General features: G+C 45.1%; 1 protein-coding gene across 1 annotated transcript in view; it reads left to right on the top strand.

The window, feature by feature from the left end:
- LOC140207021 (scavenger receptor cysteine-rich domain-containing protein DMBT1-like) overlaps positions 1–3860 on the top strand; it is a 47888-nt gene extending 44028 nt beyond the window's left edge. Inside the window, exons 15-16 of the mRNA XM_072275340.1 lie at positions 775–885; positions 1782–3860. Of these exons, the coding sequence (XP_072131441.1) occupies positions 775–885; positions 1782–1795 (125 nt within the window). The 3' untranslated portion in view covers positions 1796–3860. The remainder of the gene's footprint in view (positions 1–774; positions 886–1781) is intronic.
- Positions 3861–23198: the final 19338 nt, after the last annotated feature.

Below are 23198 nucleotides of genomic sequence, written 5' to 3'. Positions count from 1 at the left end.
CCAGCTCGAACAATCTATAATTATAAATTGTTGCCCCTAGTTCGGGAATCATTGTGTTCAATCTCTTCTACACTATCTCTGAGGATTCATACCTTTCTAAAATGAGCTGACCAGAACTGAGCGTGATACTCTGAGTGTGGTTTAAGCAGGTAAATTATGTCGCTGACTATCCTCTCCAATACTTCACCCACCACGAACTATGGCTCACTCTACCAAACTTTCCAAGGACGTACCTACTCACATTCTTGTACGAAGACACTTAACTAGGAACTTGAACTATTTTTCCCTATAAAAATGTTCTGCTAATTGGATGACGACTTTAGTCACTTCAGCTGATTTTATTTTTGCTTAATATATCGACTGAACTGTAACCGATAACATTAACTGTCCCCACTTAAAGGAAGGCCGAGATAAATACCTTTGCATTGTATTACTTTATCAATCTATCTGTCTTTCTATCTACATATTTCCTCATTCTCCTCCAGCAGGCTTGTCTTAGTCACCTTCATCCGTCAATGAAAGCGTTAACAAGAGCAATACACACACGAATTAGCAATAAAATCGATTCCATAAACACATATCGATTGTTTCATTAGCAATTGAAGGCGGAACACGCATCTTCCTTTTCACTTTCTATTGAACGGTATTCAACGATTATGCCATTTAAGGTAAAGATGATACAGTCATTGACGCGATGATTTAATGATGTGTTCATTACAAAAACAAGAAAAATACCAAACAAATACCTTGATGATCTCTTTCATTGAATTTTAGTTACTGGATCCATTCCTTCCATTAATGAAGCCGAATATTACACCAACGACTATCTATATAGTGCATGTCATGATCCACAAGACCCTGAAGGGTTGTTTTCCAATATTCATGGTCAGTACACTTATTTTCATTTTGCTCTACTTTGGTTCAATCTGTCTGTAATCATAAACAGCAAAGAAAATTGTCCTACTATGTGCGTATTGATGTGATTGAACAATCTCGCGGTTTTGTGAGGATCTTGCGTTACAGGAAGAGTGTTAATGAAGTCTGTAGTCAGCATTCAATTTAATAAATCATTGATTTCCTCCTTTTAAATCACTTTGAATTATAGTCCTTTAAATATGAAATAAATGAGCATGTTTGGAGTATGAGAAAATAGTTCATCATCCCAAGTAATTTGCTGTACAGGGGCATTCGTCGGAAATAAAGTTTTATATATGATCGCTCCATGATCTGGTTCCTGACGATCGCAATGATGTTGTGAGTGACATAATTTATTCCTTAGACAGTGTGAACGTGACGGACAGTGGTTGTGTTGATATTCTGCTACCCTGAATTGCCGATATTGTTCAGAACAAACAAGACGTGTTCTTTCCTTTATTCTAGCCTATCCACAGTAACCAGAAGTATATATTCATTGGTTGCCTTGTATTTTCTGATATATTTTTGTGTCTGTTTAACACTCTGTTTCCAAAAATACATCAAGTTTCCGTCAGTGGCCTATGAGAAGCTCTGTTTTTATGCGTGCAGAACATGATTTCCAAGGTTAAAGCGAACTATGTGACATTGCACACTCCACATGTTCTTTTAATATACTACTTTTTTAAAAGTCGAAGCGGACTGGTTGTGTAAGCCAGAAATATTGCAGACAATCTGTCGCCAACAATGGCTGTTGCAAAGAAATTGTTTGTTTTGGCTCCACATTGAACATTGTCCCAAAAGTTACTTTGTTTGGTGAAACTGTGTTTTTCTATTCAATTTGATGCCGCTCATTTTCGCTCGAACAGAGGCCCAGTCGTAGATTCGCTTGCATCTGGCTTTCCATGTTTTCTCTTCGACTGACGACAATGATGAAATGACCGACAGCACACCAGGATTTCCAAATCACTTGCAGCTCGAATCGTCGACGGTTCATTCCCATACTTCACATCAGCCCGTTGAAGACCAAAAAAAAACTAAATGTGCCCTCTTTTGCTTGCACTTTCTATATGTTATTGTCTGTAAAGTACGCGGTTGTAGAATTGTTCAATATATACACAATAAAGGGTGCGGTGCTCAAATATCAGTGACAGACTATGGAACTAATATAATAAATGCTGGAAGAATTCCATATGATTGTTTTGAATTAAATTGTACATTTATATTGAGGTAGCATCATTTGACGATGCTTGTAATCCATTTTAAAGTGATTGCTACTTTCAGTGCGATTACTTTGCTACTTAAAATCTAGACACCTTAATATATTCACGAAAACAATATTCTTATCGGTGTTGGCATTTAATTGCAATCCCTTTTATACAACAAGAAATAACTTCGAAGTATTTGTCAGGTCAAATTTATAAACAAGTGCACAACTTCTACTACTACTGACAGTATTGATTTTACATCAAATAAAATGTATTACACCTGATAACGTCATGTCCTCCTATCCAGAAAGATGAATATGCAGATTTTCTATTCCCTCTAACGGGCGTATTGATAAAAACAGAGAAACACGGAAATCTACGGCACATTATAGGGTCTTTGGCCCAGAGTGTTGTATCGATCATATAAACTGCTGTAGAAACTGCTGAGAATTTTCCTGCCGCATGGTTCTCCATTTTCCAAGCTTCATCTACTCATCTCTCTTAAAAGAACCTATTTAATCAGCATCTTCCACCTTTGCTGGCAGTGCATTCTGCTCACCCGCCGCTCTCTGTGTGGAAACACATACCCCTGACATCTGCCATGTATCTTCTTCTAAGCACCTTAAAACTATGCGAACTCTTTGTAGTCACTTCAGCCCTGGAGGAAAATTGGCCTCTGGCTATTCACACGATCAATTCCTCTCACCATCTTTTACACCTCTATCAGGTCACCTCTCCTTCTCCGTCGCTCCAAGGAGAAAAGGCCGGGTTCACTCAACCTGTTCTCATAAGGCATGCTCCCCAATCCAGGCAACGCACTTGTAAATTTCCTCTGCACTCTCTCCATAGTATCCACATCTTTCCTGCAGTGAGGTGACCAGAACTGAACGTAGTACTCCAAGTGGGATCCAACTATAGACGTCTCTTGCTGCAACATTACCCCACGGCTCTTTAATTCACTCAATACCACGGTTGATGAAGGCCATCACGCTGTACACCCTCTTAACAACACTGACCACCTGCACAGCAGCTTTGCCTGTCCTATGGGCACGGAGTCCAAGCTCTCGTCTGTCCGTAACACTGCCAAGACTCTTATGATTATTAATATGTTTTCTTCAATTTTGACCTACCTTAATGAACCGCTTCACATTTATCTGAGTTGAACTCCACCTTCCACTTCCCAGCCCAATTCTGCATCCTATCAATGCCCTGCTGTAATCTCTGACAACCCTCTGATGGGGTGAAGGGGTAGGTAAATAGGGGTATAGACGAAGAACAATGATTAATTAATGATCAATCACCTTGTGGGCGCCTTAGCTTACTGTTTTGGACAGTCATAAAGAAACTTTACCCAGCAACCGGTGACGTACTTCTCATTGTTCTCTAAAGACAGGCAAAAGTTCAAATAAGGAATTATCCGATCTTGCAGAAGCAGCTCAAGGTACAGCTAAATATGGGAAGTATAGTGTCGGGGCTAGAATGTTCTGGAGAAAAGGGGAAGGGTCGGAATGAGGAACTGATGGGCTAGCTTTGGCTTAAAATAATTATAACTAACTGACCAATGATTATTTGACATCTAATTGTATCTTAGCATGGGATTGAAATGATTCTAATATTAGCTAAACTTGTAATCGTAAGATTTCCTACTACCTGATCAATGTTATAAATTGTGGAGAACTGTGTCATTCGGGGGCAGTGTCTGGACTGGCTCTTTTGGGAGATCCCCATAGCATGCTATGAGTAAAGAATAAAGGTTTGAAAAATAATTACGTGTGTTAGTGTTTTTATAGTACATTTGTCTTTGCATCGGTCGGTCCAGCAAGGGGTCCAAGACGAGGGTCTCGTGAGACGGTGTCAGCGGTCGACTCGGTGGCGGTGACGTGAGACAGGTGGGCCCAAAAGTTAGGATTTCCCTTGACCTCTCTCATTAACTGCCCACCTTGACGATCCCCTCGTCTGGCGGGTAATTATCGAACGGACTCCTTTCGAAACCTGAGTTGAGGTTCGTCCGAGTACCACAAGTTAAAAGAGAGGTTAGAGTCCCGAACGTATAAGGTAAGGGGTTAGAGTCCCCGACAAAGGTAACGTAAGGGGCTAGAGAATATTGAGAATATTAAAGCTGCCGGTGGTAACAAACTGGGCAGCGGATCATTGGTAGTGATCTATTACATTTTTTCTTTGACTGAGATACAGCAAATATTTCAGCGGGTTAGTGGCAGTAACCTATTACATTCTGGAGCTGGTAACCATTCTAATTGGTGTGGGGTGTCGGGGCGTGTAGCGCAGTAAATTGACCAGCAGAGGGCAGAGCGGACGTTTGGTCAAACACAGGGGAAGTGGCTCTCCTCTGCAATCTGTCCGGATGCTGTAAATACGTTTTGGGGAAGATTGTGACAATTTGCCTGTCTCAGCACCCTGCCTTCGACCGGTTGTTAAGAGGGGAAATCCCCCACGCGAAGGTCAGGACCCTGAAGTGGGGGGTGACAAAAGGAGGCGGCTGACCACCCGATTAGGAAGCATGGGACAAACATTACCTAAGTCTGTAAATAACACGCCATTTTTAAACTTTGTAAAGATGACTCAGAGAGAGAGAATGATTACCGAAGGTTATCGGCATGCCAAAATAAGAAATTGGGGAGTGAAATTGTCCTCTGAGTGGGACATGGGATTTGAATAAATGTCTAAAGGTAGAAGGTGCAATTTGGAAGCGTAGTACGGGACAAAAACGGAAGGTTTTAATGCCCAATTGGAGTAAAACTGCCGAAGATTTAAATAACAGATCTAAGCAAAGTAGCTGGGAGCATAATGCACGTCGCAGAGGGATTAGTGTATGTGACAGTGAGGGAAATTCGAAACCGTGGGAGATATTTAAAAGATTGTGTGAGGATCACGATAAGAATGAGGAAGAACAGGACAGGGGGGAAAAAGAGATAGGTGGGCTAAGGATAGTCGGAAGAATGATGATGAAGCCGGCAAAAGTAAAACTGAGGTACCTATTGACCTGTCTGGACTGCCCATGCTCTTTAATGATAATGAGACTGAGGAGGAGGAGGAGGTATTGCATATCCCCGTTGCCCGTGTTCGACCCCGGCCCACGGCGCCGCCACCCCCCTATAACGTTACCGCCGCCCAACCTCCGCTGCTCCCGTCAAATACGCCTTCCCATACAATATCCTCTCGTCCAGTGGCTTCCCGAACCAGGGCACAACTTCGGCGAAGGGGGAATAATAGGCGCCAGCCTGGGAGGCGACGAAACCTCTTGGTGGGGGACGAGCCCCTGATAGACCCCGAGACCGTTACTGATTACGACTCAGGTGCTGACAATGAAAATCCAGAATGGGTCTCTGAACCCAGAGGGAGAGGAATCCCGGGGTAATTTCCCAACAGAACCCGAGAAATAGAAGGAAGCTATAGGGGACCATGCCAATTGGGAGTCCTTTTCAACCGCAACCCCGCCCGCAGACCAGATGGATAAGATTTTTTAAAAGCCTCTGAGGAAAGCTTTACAGCGCCCTGTAGACATCGCTAAGGTCCTTGAGTGCCGCCCAAAGGCGGGAGAAGACGGTTGCGATTTTTGGGAACGCCTCTGCTCCCTTGATGCAGCCAACGCTAGAGGTGCCGCCTATAATGCCGGCAATACTTCGCCCCAGTTTATTTCGATAATATCGCAGTGCCTCCCCGAGGATGTGTCCAAGGCGATTAGAACTGATATGGACTGGCCCGATAGGAATAAGCAGGCCATGAAAAGCGCAGTTGAGCATTTTTGGGGTCATGCAGGGATTCCAAGCCAACCAGAGTAAAGCATGATATTGTGCAGCCTATACATCCAGTGGTCCCTACGATTTTAAGCAATATTCCACCGGATTCCCAAGTTTTCACTATAGTTGATCTGCAGCATGCGCTTTTTGCAATACCCCTTGCTCCACAGTCACACCACCTTTCTGCATCTACCTTTCAAGACCAGCAGTACACTTGGACTAGGTTACCCCAAGGACTTGTGCAGACCCCACCATATTCTCGCAGATATTGCATAGGCAGCTTAAAGATTTACAATTTCCCGGGGGCTCTACGGTAATACAGTACGTGGATGACCTCCTACTGGCAAGCCCGTCAGAAACCTCAAATGTGCAGGACACCAATACGCTTCTGAATGCTCTGCATTCATGGGGATACTTGATCCCGCGCCGAAAAGTAAAGCGAGCCCAACGACAAGTGAGATTTCCAGGAACCCTTCTGAGTGCTACCAAAAGGCAGCTCACACCAGAAAGCGTGACCCTAATCCTTGCGACCCCCCCCCCCCAACCCCGCCATCTACCCCGAAAGCCATGCGTGCTTTCATTGGGCTGGTAAACTTTTGCAGACAGTGGATTCCCAATGTTGCTCTGTATACAAAACACTTGAGTCCTCTGGCTTCCAGTGCACTTAAGGGGCCCCTAGAGCTAACTGAGCAACAGAACGAAGCCTTTGAGGAATTGAAGAAATCCCTCTCGAGAGCGCCTGCTCTCGGCCGTCTGCTCTAAAACCGTCCATTCCAGCTTTTCGTGAATGTTTAAGATGGCTGCGCTACTGCTGTGCTCACTCAAACTCATGGGGGTAGACGCAGGCCTGTTGCTTATTATTCCATTAAGTTGGACCCCGTAGCGAAGGGATTAACCCCCTGTTCGCAAATGCTCCCGGCCGTTTACTCCCTAGTTACGGCTGCTTCGAACATCACTCTACAACAGCCGGTTACAGTGTACTCGTCACACACCATTGTAGCGCTACTGACCACCCACCAAACCCAACATCTGACTCAGGCCAGGCTAACCCGATATGAAATAACATTACTTAATAACCCACTCCTCAGCTTTGCATATGGTCATACCATGAACCCTGTTACATTTTTAGAGACGGCACCTGTTGAGTTGACTGAGCCTCCTCATGACTGCCTGCTATGGAACCATTTCCTCACCTCCTCCGGGACCCCCATCCAGAATGCCATGTATGTAAGGAACATTCTTCAGGCCATACTCCTCCCCGAAAAATTAGCCGTTATTAAATGTTGGGCTCACTAAAAGACGAATCTGCAGTGACTAAAGGAAATAACAGGGCCGATTTGGCTGCCAAGCCGGCTGCGCAAGAAGGGTCTTCCATAGTTTTAGCTGCAGAACGACTGGCCGTCACCCAGACTAGAACAGCACGAACGCTGTGTACTGCAGACAGGGCTACAGTTCAAAAACTCCAGGGGGACGCCCCTGATTCAGAAAAACAACTTTGCAAGACACACGGTTGTGCGCATTCGGTGTCCACGGGCCTCTGGCATACCCCAGTTGGCCAGGTCTGTAATCCTGATGCATTGCTGCCTGTGTTGCTCGATTGCTTGCATACGGACACCCACCTTGGCAAGGGGGGAATGAGTAATATTTTGCTCCGGACATGGTGGCACCCGAGGCTGGAGGAAGCTGCTGCAGCAACAATACAAGCCTGTTTGATTTGCCAAAAGACAAACGCAGGAAAGGGAGTAAAGTGTGCCCCAGGGAAAACCCCCTTGCCAAGTCGTCCTTTTGAATGTATTCAGCTTGATTTTATCGAACTACTGCGCGTACAATGTTATAGGTATTTTTTTAGTGATTGTAGATGTGTTCAGTAAATGGATTGAAGCCTTTCCGACCACTAATAATAAAGCTTCTACGGTGGTAAGGTCGTTGCTGACAGAGATTATACCGAGATTCGGAGTGCCCAGACAAATAATTTCGGATAATGGCTCTCACTTTGTAGGAAATATAAATAAGGAACTATGTGAGGTGCTGAGCATCGAACCGCAGTTTCATTGCGCTGACCACCCGAAGGCTGCAGGAACAGTGGAACGGGCCAACGGCACCCTGATAAACAAGCTGTCTAAGTTAATGTCCGAAACCGGACTGAGTTGGCTGAAGGTCCTTCCGCTGGCTTTATACCATATGAGAATTACCCCGCACACCACTACAGGGGTATCTGTAGCTGAAATTGTTTATGGGCGCCCTGGAAGGACCCCGTGGGACGCTGACATGCTGCCTCCCGCCCAAATTGATCTAAATGTCATGGGGGACGAATTGCAGAAGTACTTTCGCCAACTAATAGCCTCTCTAAAGTTTCTTCACTCCCAAGTACAGAATACCCTTAAGGAGCCTGGAGGTCAGGGAACAGAGTGGCCGGAGTTGAAAATTGGAGATTTGGTACTGATCCGGGATTGGGAGCGCTCCAATCTTGGACCCCGGTGGAAAGGGCCATTCCAGATACTACTGCAAACACCGACGGCCGTTAAGGTTCGAAAGCACAGCCGCTGGATCCACCTAAGTGATTGCAAACGATGGGCTCCGCAGGTGGACTAAAGACTATTACTGGAATTTTCGCTGTTATAATTGCCCCCACGGTATTAAGCCTGGAGGACAATTTATTTTAAAAGACTCATATGCGTCTGCATGGTAACCGTACCTATGTTTTCTTTGATAAAATCTGTAGAAGCATTATTTGTTGCTAAACCATCAGGGCTAAATTGGGCGGAGCATGACTTAATAGTGGAGGATAGATCAGGGGCAGAATGTAAGGGGATAAGAGGAAAGTTTAAAACGGGGGTCAGGCGAAAGTGTTTTAAGAAAGTGGGTAGTGAGACTACTGGCGAGGGCTCCGGGGATTATCTCTTCTGTTTTGCAGGAGAAGGGGGAGGGGTGCATCCTTGTCAGGGTTCCCCCAGAGATACCTTGTCTGAAGAAACATTGTCCGGACCGCTGATGTCGGATTGATCAGGGAATATTCCCTTGCAAATGCGTGCCCCTCTTTAAGGGAATTCAGTATGTATGTGGATATTGCAATGGGACTCATGTGTCGGCAGGTTCAGGGACCTTTGAATACTCCTCCCTGTATCCACAACAGCACTTGCGGTATGATAAAATAGTGAGTTATGAAAATACCTGCTACCCGTCCAAGACAGGATATGTGTTATTGTTCAACGGTACCTATACTACACATACCACCACTCTGCCTAACCTCCTTGCAGTAGGAACGATTGGACCACTTTCTGTTCCCTGCCCTCAGGTTGCCCACGTTCGACGGCGACTGACAGATCGAGCCGTGAGTAAGGAATTCTGTGCTGACTGGAGGACTCCCGTTACTTTGGGCTCTTCTGTGGGCTATGGGTTTCTGAGCACTCTGTCTCTAGGGGGTTCGGCAGGAACCATAGCTGCAAAGACCCGCAACTACCTCATTTGTGGGCTGGCGGCATTGGGAAACAGTACGATGGAAGGTCTGGAGGCTGTAAACAGAGAACTGGTGGAGTTGCGACTCTCCGCACAGCAGACCAGGTATGTTGTGGATTATCAGTTGGCCCAACAGGGAGCGGTATCCGCCATAGACGAAGATAAATGTATCACCCATGTTACTGACGAATCATACAACGTGACCCATGCCATTCAGTCTATTAAGAAACAATTGGGTGATTTCAGGCAAGATTCGGGGAATGGGGATGGCTGGCTAGGATGTTTGCAGGGAGGATCATGGGGGCCTTATTTACTGCATGGGCTGATTATTCTCATTGCAATAATTATTGCTTACTGTGTGATAATGACCTGCCTAAATGCTGGTTGCCGACTTTTCACGGAAAGACTAATGGTGCTCTGCACGACCCCCGTTTGATTGGTCATCATGGTATGATGACAGAGGTGAAAGATAGGGTGAAGGGGTCGGTAAATAGGGGCATAGACTAAGAACAATGGTCAATCACCTTGGGTGGGCCTTAAGCTTACTGTTTTCGGACAGTCAAAAAGAAGCTTTACCCAGTAACAGGTGACGTACAGGTGACATTATTCTCTAGGGATTGGCACAGATTCAAATAAGGAACTGGCTGATCTTGCAGGAGCAGCTCAAGGTTTAGCTAAATATGGGAAGTATAGTGTAGGGGCTAGAATGTTCTGGAGAAAAGGAGAAGGGTCCGAATGAGGAACTGATGGGCTAGCTTCGGCTTAAAATAATTATAACTAACTGACCAATGATTATTTTACATCTAATTGTATCTTAGCATGTAATTGAAAGATTCTAATATTATCTAAACTTGTAATCGTAAGATATCCTGCTACCCGATCAATGTTATAAATTGTGGAGAACTGTGTAATTCGGGGTCAGTGTCTGGACTGACTCTTTTGGGAGATCAGTCTGTAACTTCCCCCGTAGCATGCTATGAGTAAAGAATAAAAGTTTGAAGAGAATTACGTGTGTCAGTGTATTTGTGGTACAATTGTTATTTCAGTGTCCGATCGAGTACGACAAGGTGACAGATCTCTCCGCGGGTCAGCATTTCAGAACAATAGGGCAGAACTCCCCGGCATTTACCTTGCACAGGGATAGGAGCAGGGAGCATGGAATTCGGCGTCTGCGATGTATGGAACTACCTGGCAGGAACTTAGGAACGTACATTGGGGAATGATGTACACGTGGAAATGTGCAAGAGATATGTTGAGATAGTTTAGGGAACACTGACATGGGATTCAGTGAGGGCTTGCCTCATTGATTTTCTGGAAGTTGCTTCGCACTGAAAGCAAATGGGCATCCTTCACCTGAACTCCATCCTTGCCAGCAGCAACGGGAGCAACTTTCCAGTTAAACACATGAGCCAATACAAACGAGACATTTGATCAGATTGATAATTTCATCAGGTGCCAAAACACATTCTTCTCACCCCCGATAAACACATTTTTTCACACCCTCTGTTTTTCTATTAATCGTTTTATATTTCAACGCGGGATTCTCTTCTGATTCTGAACTTCTGCATTATAAGTCTACTTTGAAAGAGTTTATCAGTGTTCCAGAGCGGTGACATTATTGTCAGTGTGTTCCGGGCGTCACAGGGTTCTTCAGCTGATATTCCGGGGTTAAACTGCCCTCAAGATCACACAAAGCGATATTAGCTCAATGCCATACACACAAACACACACACACACACACACACACACACAAACACACACACACAAACACACACACACACACACACACACACAACCAGTCATACACACACAGTTCGAATACTAAACGGAAATGAGTGAAAAATTGAAATGAGTCCTGTGTCAAAGAGCAGTTCATTTTTAAAGTAAACTGGCATAATCATGCTAGATGTGAAAGCCAGGCTGGGCTGGGGTCACACGGCCTCGGTTTCCACACCCACAAACCCCCAAGATCTTATTTTTTTGATCCAGCCGATGCCTAACTGGCAAGATTCCATACTAAATGCAGGGCAAAGTTATCCTATGTATTGGCTAACATTTTCCGTTCAACAAAAGATAAACCATCTCAGTGACTTATTGTGTAACAAAGTAAGTTGGAAGGTAAAGATGCAACAAAGAAAAAAAAAATTTAAAAAAACAGCCCTCCAATAAATGAGCGACCAAAACCAACGTCTCACTTACCAGTGACTTCGAGAGTGACGGTCGCTGAGGTTTGTGGGCCGCTGGTTGGAACCATGTTCACCTGGTACTCTCCACTGTCTGCCTTGTTCACCGTCTTTAGCAGCAGCGACCCGGTGGAGGTGGATAGCTCAGCTCGGGATGTATAAGAATTATCAATAGACACGAGTTGATCGATCCACTGACAGACCGTTTTCTCGTTAAAGGTCCAGCTTCCACTTGACATCTCCCCCGACGGCTGCACTGAAAATGATGCATTTCCCCCGACGGTTGCGGATATTTTACTGTGCTCTACGTCGATGGTAAAACGCTGAGACTCACCTGAGGATGAGAATATCGTATGAGGTTAAAGCAACAAAGGCGCAGAGACCAGAGAAATGCATGTAGCTCAATAATTACAGATATTTAAAATACCATACCCAGCTCAATACGTAGATCGTCTCTTGTAAACTAATCTTCTATCCCGCATCCACGCACCGCCCTGTTGATTCTCTGAACACCAACCGTCCGGGAGGCCCTCACAAACAGTTATGAAGAAACACAGAACAAGCGCTGGGAACGGCAGCAGCGCCATATCGAGAGCACAACATCTGCCTTCCATTACACTCGGAGATAGAACCGCACTTATCTGGGCTACATCATTTGATTCAGTCGTCAGATGCGGCAGAGCTCGTTGGATAGAGCCCCGTCCAGCGACTCCGATTTGTTTTCGCGCGCACACACACACACACACACACACACACACACACACACACACACTCACACACACACACACACACACAAGCGAGAGTGCCCGTACGCACACAGTACCGCTGTTATGTAAGACCCTGATTTTCCTGGTTATGTTGTTATCCGAGTCCGCTTACAATTCGTTCTACCCTATTATACCACCCATCTGCACCTCTGGTGTTTGAGCACCTTCTCATCTCAGGATCAGAATCAGGATTATTATTGACGGCATGTGTCGTGAAATCTGCTACACTTTTGTCTTTGCTTAGGATCTATTAGTTTCATGTAAGATCCTGAATCGGTGTGATTTGGTGGGCGAGGATATCCAGAACTGGAGGAAAGGTTCTGAGTGAGTCGTCATGTAATTAAAATGCAATCATGGACGTGTTTCTACTCAAAGCGGGTGGTGAACATTTGACATTCTCTATCTTAGAGAACTCTGAATATGGTGCTGGTTGGGGTCGGGGAGGGGGGACGCCTAGGGGCTCTCATTTACTGTTTCCAGCCGAGACTAAAGAGTGTTTGGACTTCTTGGATGCTATACGTATCGGAGCAAGGATGCGAGACTTGGGTCAGATTAGCCTTCATCGTCTCGTGGGAGGAACGAAACGGGGGAGCCACATGTTCTCATGCTTACAAGTCTTATTGATGGCCGGTTCCCAAGTCCAGATTTCGATCTTAGAATAAGGAAGTGTAAGTCAGAATTGTCACTCTCTACCTTATCAATCTCTCCCAACATTCTTATACATGATCAATGACTATCCATTAGCGTGAGCTCTCAATGAATGTTTGGCCGAACCTCGCTAGATTTCATGTGTAATTTTCCCCAAGCCCTGTGCACTTTAAACTATATTTCCGACTTCGATTTTCCAACATTATTATTAGAACAGCAGCATCATATATGTCGATAGAGCATGCTATAGGTTCATGTCAAAATAACGGTGTTCCCCACCTAAAGTTTTTTTTAAAGACTTCTTCGAGTGCAAGAAGGGCGAAACTGCGCAGGCGCGTGAAGTCAGGACCGCGCGGAGTGTTTATAAAGGCAGGTTGCTACCAACGGCTCTCTTTTGGATCGGGACTACAGAGCGTCGTGGGAGCTGAATTCTGATGGAGGCCAGGTTTAAAAAAAAACTTCTTCGAGTGGAAGAAGGGTGAGACTGCGCAGGCGTGTGATGTCAACAGGACCGGGCGGAGAGTTTAAAAAGGAGACCACCCTGTACAGCGGCAGCTGTCGGAGCGGGCAGCGGAGTGAGTGGGAGCAGAGTGTAGGGCTTTGGCTTCAACGGGCTTCGGAGGTAAATGGGAAGAGGCGAGAGCCAAGCGCCAACTCTTTTTTTTCTCCCCCCACCCCCCCGGCCTGTTTGGCGAGGTAAGTGGGTGAGTAGACGTAATTTTCCTGTTTCATTCCTGTAGAATTAGATAGCATGCCTGCAGGGTTAGTGCTTTGTTCGTGGTGTCTGATGTGGGAATCCTGGGAGACCTCCAGCCTCCCTGATGGCCACATCTGCGCCAGGTGCACCGAGATGCAGCTCCTCAGAGACCGTGTTAGGGATCTGGAGCTGCAGCTTGATGACCTACTGCTTATCAGGCAAAGTGAAGAGGTGCTAGACAGGAGCTACAGGGAGGTAGTCATCCCTAGGCTACAGGAGTCAGAAAACTGGGTCAATGTCAAGAGAGGGAAGGGAAATGCCCGAACAGTGGAGAGCACGCCTGTGGCTGTCCCCCTTAGCAACAGATATCTTGTTCTGGATGCTGTTGAGGGGGATGACCTGACAGGGGACGCCTACGGTGACCGGGTCCCTGGCACTGAGCCCAGCGCTGTTGTGCAGGAGAGAAGGAGGGAGAAGAGAAATGCGATGGTCGTGGGTGATTTCATACTCAGAGGAACGGACAGGATATTCTGTGAGCCTGATAGAGATACCCGCGTGGTGTGTTGCCTCCCAGGTGCCAGGGTACGGGATGTCTCGGATCGGGTCCTGAATATTCTAAAGGGGGAGGGTCAGCAGCCAGTTGTCTTGGTACATGTTGGTACCAATGACATAGATAGGACAAAGGAGGAGGTCCTGAAGAGAGATTTCCATGAGTTAGGAAGGAAACTGAAAAGCAGGACCTCCAGGGTAGTAATCTCGGGATTGCTACCTGTGCCACGTGCTAGCGATGGCAAGAATAGTCGGATCAGGCAGATGAATGCGTGGCTGAGAGACTGGTGTAGGGGGCAGGGCTTCAGATTCTTGGATACTTGGGATGTCTTCTGGGGGAAGTATGACCTGTTCAAAATGGACAGGTTACACCTGAACCCGAAGGGGACCAATATCCTGGTGGAAAAGTTTAATAGAGCTGTTAGGGAGGGTTTAAACTAATTTGGCAGGGGAATGGGAACCGGAATGACAGAGCGGAGGAAGGAGAAAACAGAAATAAATCTAAGATAGTGAGCAATAAAGATGTCAGGATAGACAGGCAGGTGATGAGGCAAATTTGTAGCCATTGGGATGAGTTGCAATGCAATAAAGTTGCAGTGAAATCAAAGCGAAAAGTATCAAATACTGGTCTTAAGGTGTTGTACTTAAATGCACGCAGCATAAGGAACAAGGTGGATGATCTTGTCGTACAGGTACAGATTGGCAGGTATGATATTGTGGCTATCACTGAGACGTGGCTAAAGGATGCATGTCTCTGGGAGCTGAACGTCCAAGGATAAACGGTGTATCGGAAGGATAGGAAGATAAGCAGAGGGGGAGGCGTGGCTTTATTGGTAAGAAATGATATTAAATCATTAGAAAGAGGTGACATAGGATCGGAAGATGCAGAATCTTTATGGGTTGAGCTAAGAAATAGCAGGGGTAAAAGGACCCCGATGGCAGTTATTTATAGGCCTCCAAACAGCTGCAGGGATGTGGACTACAAATTGCAACTGGAAGTAGAAAAGGCTTGTCAGAAGGGCAGTGTTATGATAATTCTGGGGGATTTTAACATGCGAGTGGATTGGGAACATCAGGTCGGGACTGGCTCTCAAGAGAGAGAATTTGTAAAATGTCTGCGAGATGGCTTTTTAAAACAGCTTGTTGTTGATCCCACTAGGGGATCGGCTGTACTGGATTAGGTATTGTGTAATGAACCGGGGGTGATAAGAGAGATTGAGGTGAAGGAACCGTTAGGGGGAACTGATCATAACATCATTGAGTTCACTGTGAAATTTGAAAAAGAGAAGCCGAAATCTGATGTGTCGGTATTTCAGTGGAGTAAAGGAACTTATAGAGACATGAGAGAGGGACAGGCCAAAGTTGACTGGAAAGGGACACTGGCGGGAAAGACAGCAGAGCAGCAGTGGCTGGAGTTTATGCGAGAAATGAGGAAGGTGCAAGACAGGTATATTCCAAAAAAGAAGACATTTTCGAGTGGAAAAAGGATGCAACCGTGGTTGACAAGGGAAGTCAAAGCCAAAGTTAAAGCAAAGGAGAGGGCATACAAGGAAGCAAAAATTAGTGGGAAGACAGAGGATTTGGAAGTTTTTAAAACCTTACAAAAGGAAACCGAGAAGGTCATTAAGAGGGAAAAAGATTAACTATGAAAGGAAGCTAGCAAATAATATCAAAGAGGATACTAAAAGCTTTTTCAAGTATATAAAGAGTAAAAGACAGTTGAGAGTAGATATAGGGCAGATAGAAAATGATGCTGGAGAAATTGTAATGGGAGAAATGAGATGGCAGAGGAACAGAACGAATATTTTGCATCAGTCTTCACTGAGGAAGACATCAGCAGTATACCGGACAGTCAAGGGTGGCAGGGAAGAGAAGTGTGCGCAGTCACAATTACGACAGAGAAAGTACTCAGGAAGCTGAATTGTCTAAAAGTAGATAAATCTCCTGGACCAGATGGAATTCACCCGCGTGTTCTGAAGGAAGCAGCTGTGGAGATTGCGGAAGCATTAGCGATGATCTTTCAAAAGTCGATAGATTCTGGCATGGTTCCGGAGGACTAGAAGATTGCAAATGTCACTCCGCTATTTAAGAAGGGGGCAAGGAAGCAAAAAGGAAATTATAGACCTGTTAGCTTGATATCGGTGGTTGGGAAGTTGTTGGAGTCGATTGTCAAACATGAGGTTACAGAGTAGCTGGAGGCATATGACATGATAGGCAGAACTCAGCATGGATTAATTAAAGGAAAATCCTGCCGGACAAACCTATTGCAATTTTTTGAGGAAATTACCAGTAGGCTAGACAAGGGAGGTACAGTGGATGTTGTATATTTGGATTTTCAGAAGGCGTTTGACACCGTGCCACACATGAGGCTACTTAACAAGAAAAGAGCCCATGGAATTACGAGAATGTTGCATACGTGGATAGAGCGTTGGCTGATTGGCGGGAAACGGAGAGTGGGAATAAAGGGATCCTATGCTGTTTGGCTGCCGGTTACCAGTGGTGTTCCACAGGGGTCCGTGTTGGGGCCGCTTCTTTTTACATTGTACATCAACGATTTGGATTATGGAATAGATGGCTTTGTGGCTAAGTTTGCTGCCGATAAGAAGATAGGTGGAGGGGACAGTAGTGCTGAGGAAATGGGGAGTCTGCAGAAAGACTTATATAGATTGGGAGAATAGGCAGAGAAGTGGCAAATGAAGTATAATGTTGGAAAGTGTATGGTTATGCACTACGGCAAGAAAAGTAAACGGGCAGACTATTATTTAAATTGGAAATGAATTCAAAGTTCTGGGATGCAACGGGACTTGGGAGTCCTCGTACAGGATACCCTTAAAGTTAACCTCCAGCTTGAGTCAGTAGTGAAGAAGGCGAATGCAATGTTGGCGTTCATTTCTAGAGGAATAGAGTATAGTAGCAGGGATGTGATGTTGAGGCTCTATAAGGTGCTGGTGAGACCTCACTTGGAGTACTGTGGGCAGTTTTGGTCTCCTTGTTTAAGAAAGAATGTACTGACGTTGGAGATGGTACAGAGAAGATTCACTAGAAAGATTCCGGGAAAGAGAGGATTAACATATTGAGGAACGTTGGTCCGCTCTTGGACTGTATTCCTTGGAGTTTAGAAGAATGAGGGGAGACTTCATAGAAACATTTTGAATGTTGAAAGGCATGGACAGAGTGGATGTGGCAAAGTTGTTTCCCATGATGTGGGAGTCTAGTACGAGAGGGCATGATTTAAGGATTGAAGGGCGCCCATTCAGAACAGAAATGCGAAGAATTTTTTTTAGTCAGAGGGTGGTGAATCTATGGAATTTGTTGCCACGGGCAGCAGTGGAGGCCAAGTCATTGGGTGTATTTAAGGCAGAGATTGATTGGTATCTGAGTAGCCAGGGCATCAAAGGTTATGGTGAGAAGGCGGGGGAGTGGGACTAAATGGGAGAATGGATCAGCTCATGATAAAATGGCGGAGAAAACTCGATGGGCCGAATGGCCGACTTCTACTCCTTTGTCTTATGGTCTTATGGTCTAAATCGTCCTATCAGCATTAACAACAACACACACCCCTTCACCATCATTTCTGCAAAGTAGATTTTTCTTCGTGCATTCGAGGAAACTGCGACTGTTTCTGCATAATATCATTTTGAAAAACAGTATGAATAAAGAACGACTACAGTTTTGCATTCTCTGGAGCATATAATCATTAATTTAGCTGTTGTGATATTGGCATTTTTTGGTCCAACATAAAAGTGTTTTTTTTTTGTTTGTTTTCCCCTGTACCTCTCTGTTCTGGAAATGAAGACGAAAGCGTTGTGAAAGTTCAGATATTTCTGATGCTATCTCCCTTTGTAATCATATATATATGTGTAGATGTGTATGTGTGTATGAGTTATGAAATACAAACTTCCTGCATAATCACTCAAAGGGTTGAAATGTGCGTGCATGTAAGGAGAGCTGTATAACTCATCTCCTTCTGCCTTAGGTCACGAACTTATCAAACACCTATAGAACCATAGAACACTACAGCACAGAAAACAGGCCATTTGGCCCTTATAGTCCGTGCCAAAACATTATTCCGCTAGTCCCATTGACCTGCATCCAGTCCATAACCCTCCGACCTCACCCATCCATGTACCTGTCCAATTTATTCTTAAACTTAAGAGTGAGCCCATATTTGCCACGTCAGATGGCAGCTCGTTCCACGCTCCCACCACTCTCTGAGTGAAGAAGTTCCCTCTAATGTTCTCCCTTCCCCTTCCGAGTTGTCCACAGGCCTCCAATCCTAGTGTCATCAGCAAACTTGCTGATCCAATTTACCACATTATTATCTATATCATTGACATATTTTTATTTCATTGATAATATAAGCATCCATTAGACTCGTGAGGCCATGGATTTGCGCCTTGGAAGGTTTCCAGGGCCCAGGCCTGGGCAAGGTTGTATGGAAGACCGGCAGTATGCTGCAAGTATCCCCTATCAGTCGCACCGATGTTGTCCAAGGGAAGGGCATTGAGGCCCATGCAGCTTGGCACCGGTGTTGTCGCAAAGCAATGTGTGGTTAAGATCCTTGCCCAAGGACACAACACGCTGCCTCAGCCAAGGCTCTTACTAGCGACCTTCAGATCACAAGACGAACGCCTTAACCATTTGGCCACGCGCCAACACAACCATATAGACAACAAACAACAATGGTCCCAGCACAGATTCTTGAGGCACTAGTCACAGGCCTCCAGTCTGAGAAGCAATTATCCAATACCACTCTCTGTCTTCTCCCACACAGCCAATTCCGAATCCAGTTTACAACCTTTCCATGGGTACCTGGTGTCTGAACCTTCAGAACTAACCTCCCATGTGGGACCTTGTCAAAGGCCTTATTAGAGTCAATGTAGACAACATCCACAGCCTCCTCTTCGTCTACTTTTTTGGTATGCACAGCCCTACCTTTGTCTGCTTCCTTGGTACTACCCCTGGTACTTCTATAGAATATGTCCCCGAGTAGACAATGGATATTGCAGAGATTGAGAGAGTTTAAAAGTAACAAGTTTCTTTTACCTGCTCTACTTATGATTTTGTAGCTAAGCAGATTTCCAATGACACCATCTGACACCTCAAGCATAGGCCACATCAAAGGGGGTGACGAATCGGGGGGGGGGGTCGGTATAAGTTCTCTCAACGTTACTTGCTGCATCACATTGAAGGATTCTTCAACTTCCAAACTAAGTTTATTATCACTGCACATTTACATCACTATAAACAGCCTGGAGGTTTATTTTCTTCTGATAGAATAAATCTATATAATAACCGTAATAGAACCAGTGAGTGTGCAAACGACAACAAACTGTGCAAAACAACCAAAAAAAAAAAAATATATGAAATGAATATGCAATAAATCCGTGGTTGGGAAGGATACGGAGGGCTCTCCGAGTTACAGGTGCTGGTGGATGGGAGTAGGCAGATTCATGGTTTGCCGTGGTCTATATGGATCAAAGGGCCTGTTTTTGTGCTATGACTATGATAGTGAGATATGTGGTAGAAGTGATTGTGTCTACAACCCTCTGCAATCTCTGTCGATCCTGTGCTTTGGAGCCTGTATACTAGACGGTGTTGAAACCAGTCGGAATGCTTTCCACATTGTATCTGTCGACATTTTCCAGTCTTCAGTGGCATACCAGATCTCTTTAATCTCCTAACCAGAGTGTGGTGAATCCGTGGAATTCCTTGTCACAGGCAGCTATGGAAGACCATGTTATTAGGTGTGTCTAAGGCTGAGGTTCGTATATTCTTGCCAGAGCATCAACGCTTACGTGGAGAAAGCGTTCGAAACCCCTACGCCTGTACATACTATGAAGAAGAACGAGGGGAGATCGCACTGAAACCTATCGAATATTGAAAGGCCAAAATAGACTGGAGATGGAGAGGATATTTCCTTTAATGAGGAAGTTTAGGACCAGAGGGCACAATTTGGAATATAGGGGCGTCTTTTTTTAACAGAGATGAGGAGCAATTTCCTGAGCTGGAGGGTAATGTTTCTGTGAAATAATTTGCTCCTCGTCTACGTTTTTTTTTTGTGGCGTTCACGGATCGGGTCAGGACTATTATTTTTTTTTTTCTCTCTCTCGTGGCTGTATCATACTGACATCATTATATGGTTGATATCTTGTTCTCTGCGATGTGTGCTTTCTGCTGTGTGACTGTTGGCACTACGTTTTTCACCTTGACCCCACGGTAACGATGTCGCATTTGTCTGTATTCATTGCTATTCATGGATGACTGACAATTAAATCTGACTTTATTCAGATGAACACCTTGACAGCCCTGTCTCGGCTTTGTGAGGCCAAGCCAGCATAGAATCAGTCTACAGAGACTCTTGGCCTAAATCATTCATTATTCCTCACCCTCCATGCATACGGTTAACTTTCTGAATTCATTCAGCACTTTGTTAGATTGCCCCTGTTTAAATATATAACATGCACTGGGATTCCATTTAACCCTACTTTATTGCCCTGATAGCCCTCCGGTTCCTTGTGCAAGCCACCTTTTATTTATATCCTTCAGAGTCCTGTCACATTTCACAGAAGAACATGAAACACCTTTGGCCCTCAGGCCGACCATTCATTAATGAAGCAACACATCAGCAAATGCAAGTTATCTACAATGATCCCTTTCCTCATGGGGAGAACAGTAATTCGACCATTTCTTGTGCTATATTCCTGTGCTGTTCCTATTTGTTTTTCCAGTACTCAAGGCCGGTTTATAGGATTGATGAACCCATTAGATGGTATTTCTGTCTCTTCCACTTAGCGCCCGTGTAAGTCTCTTTCAATGGGCTTTTTGGCGACATTTGCACCATCAGGACAAAAGTTTAATTATACAGATCGCAGTGAACATACCTGTGTCCATTCTGACTCTGACTGACGATTCTTGATCCTCCTCTTCTTGTTTACAATTTTGTCCCGGTGCAGGAACCTCCCCCTGCTGGTGATTCTCTGAATTACACACAACAAGCAGACAGTCAGTCAGACAGAGTATGATTACTTTGCAAAGTATGATGGTATGTCCATCCCCTGTATCAGAACAGCAGTTGGCTTAGGGACCAAGCTTTCCCCGTTGCCATTAATTCCCACATCATGTCTGTGTGTCTGTCCAGTGATATCTAGCGCATCCCAATGATAGTCACAGAGCAATACCGGATGGAATCTGACACTTTGGCCCAACGAGACCATGCTGACGATGACGCCCACCACGATGGTCCCAATTTCCTGTGATGTGCCAATATCCCGCCACACCCTACCCCTCCATGCACTCGTGCAAACTGCTTCTGCCTCTTCCTGCGGCATCTCACTGCACATAATCAGCCACCCCTATGTGACGAATGTTGCTGTTTATGTTTCTTTTAAATCTTTCCATCTCATCCTAAATCTATTTCCCCAGTTTTGGTCTCCATCTACGAAAAGGAAACCTGCGAAGAGTTCTGTCACCAAACGAGGTTCGTTATTTTGTACTAGATACAGTATGGAACATCGTCTAGATGGGCCATCTACACAGTATGTCAGAAATCCTTACCCGACACCCAGCATATATTGCCAGTTTTCACATTTATGAATCAGGAGATGAGAACGAATATCAGAAACAATGACGACGACTATGTGATATTTGTAGCTTTCCAAAACCTGCCGACTGATCTGCTCCTCATTATTCCAGTGGGTTTTTTTTTTTGGTTGAGTGTGGGGGGGGGGGGGGATATAGATTACATCGAGAGTGATTACTCTTTCACGTTTCTGACTTTTATCCACACTAGACGACCTCCCCCCCCCGATATCATACATTTCTGCAGCTGCGGATTACCAATTCCACTTGTCCTCCTCAGAGGTAATTCGGTTGGTACAGTCAATGCTCACAACATCCTCCCCACCCCGTTATCAATCTGTTGCATATAGCCCTGAAGCCACTATCTCGCAATGAGGGGCAGTGACCAGCGATAAATATGTGCAACACCTCCTGCAGTTCTGGCAACACACATTAAAGTTGCTGGTGAACGCAGCAGGCCAGGCAGCATCTCTAGGAAGAGGTGCAGTCGACGTTTCAGGCCAAGACCCTTCGTCAGGACTGACTGAAGGAAGAGTGAGTAAGAGATTTGAAAGTGGGAGGGGGAGGGGGAGATCCAAAATGATAAGAGAAGACAGTAGGGGGAGGGATGGAGCCAAGAACTGGATAGGTGATTGGCAAAGGGGATATGAGAGGATCATGGTACAGGAGGTCCGGGAAGAAAGACAAGGCGGGGGGAACCCAAAGGATGGGCAAGGGGTACAGTCAGAGTGACAGAGGGAGAAAAAGGAGAGTGAGAGAAAGAATGTGTGTATAAAAATAAATAACAGATGGGGTACGAGGGGGAGGTGGAGCATTAGCGGAAGTTAGAGAAGTCGATGTTCATGCCATCAGGTTGGAGGCTACCCAGACGGAATATAAGGTGTTGTTCCTCCAACCTGAGTGTGGCTTCATCTTTACAGTAGAGGAGGCCGTGGATAGACATGTCAGAATGGGAATGCAGTTCTGGCAGGCTGTTGCACTGGCAAAGGAGGAAGTGACTCACACAAAAATAACCGAAACAGGAAATAACAGACTTAACTGTAAAAGCCTCCAGTTTCATAACAATGATTAACACTGTAACTAGTTTGCAATGTTGAAGTTAAAATTGTAATTTTTTTTTTTTTTTACCATCTCTCGTGCTGTGTTCAATAAAGCCGAGTAAGCAAAACACAATTCAAGAATTAAATCAGTTGGGCAAAATACGTCACAAGTAAGATAAAGTTTAGAAGAAAGGTGGCTGATATATATCATGGACGTAGTGGGTGCAGACTGGACAGAGGTTGAACAACATGGTTGATACATATCATTGAGGGGTGGGTACAGTCTGGACAGAGGATGAACAAGACGTGCAGGGAACGAGACGATGAAACGAGGTTGGTGAAGAGAATGAAGGACATTCACTGAAAACCCTCCGGAAGAAGGGATACTGATACTGAATT

Source organism: Mobula birostris, chromosome 13 (assembly GCF_030028105.1).
Source record: "Mobula birostris isolate sMobBir1 chromosome 13, sMobBir1.hap1, whole genome shotgun sequence".
Taxonomy (NCBI): Eukaryota; Metazoa; Chordata; class Chondrichthyes; order Myliobatiformes; family Myliobatidae; genus Mobula; species Mobula birostris.
Note: the sequence above shows the minus strand (reverse complement) of the source record. Positions and strands in the feature narration are given on the sequence as shown.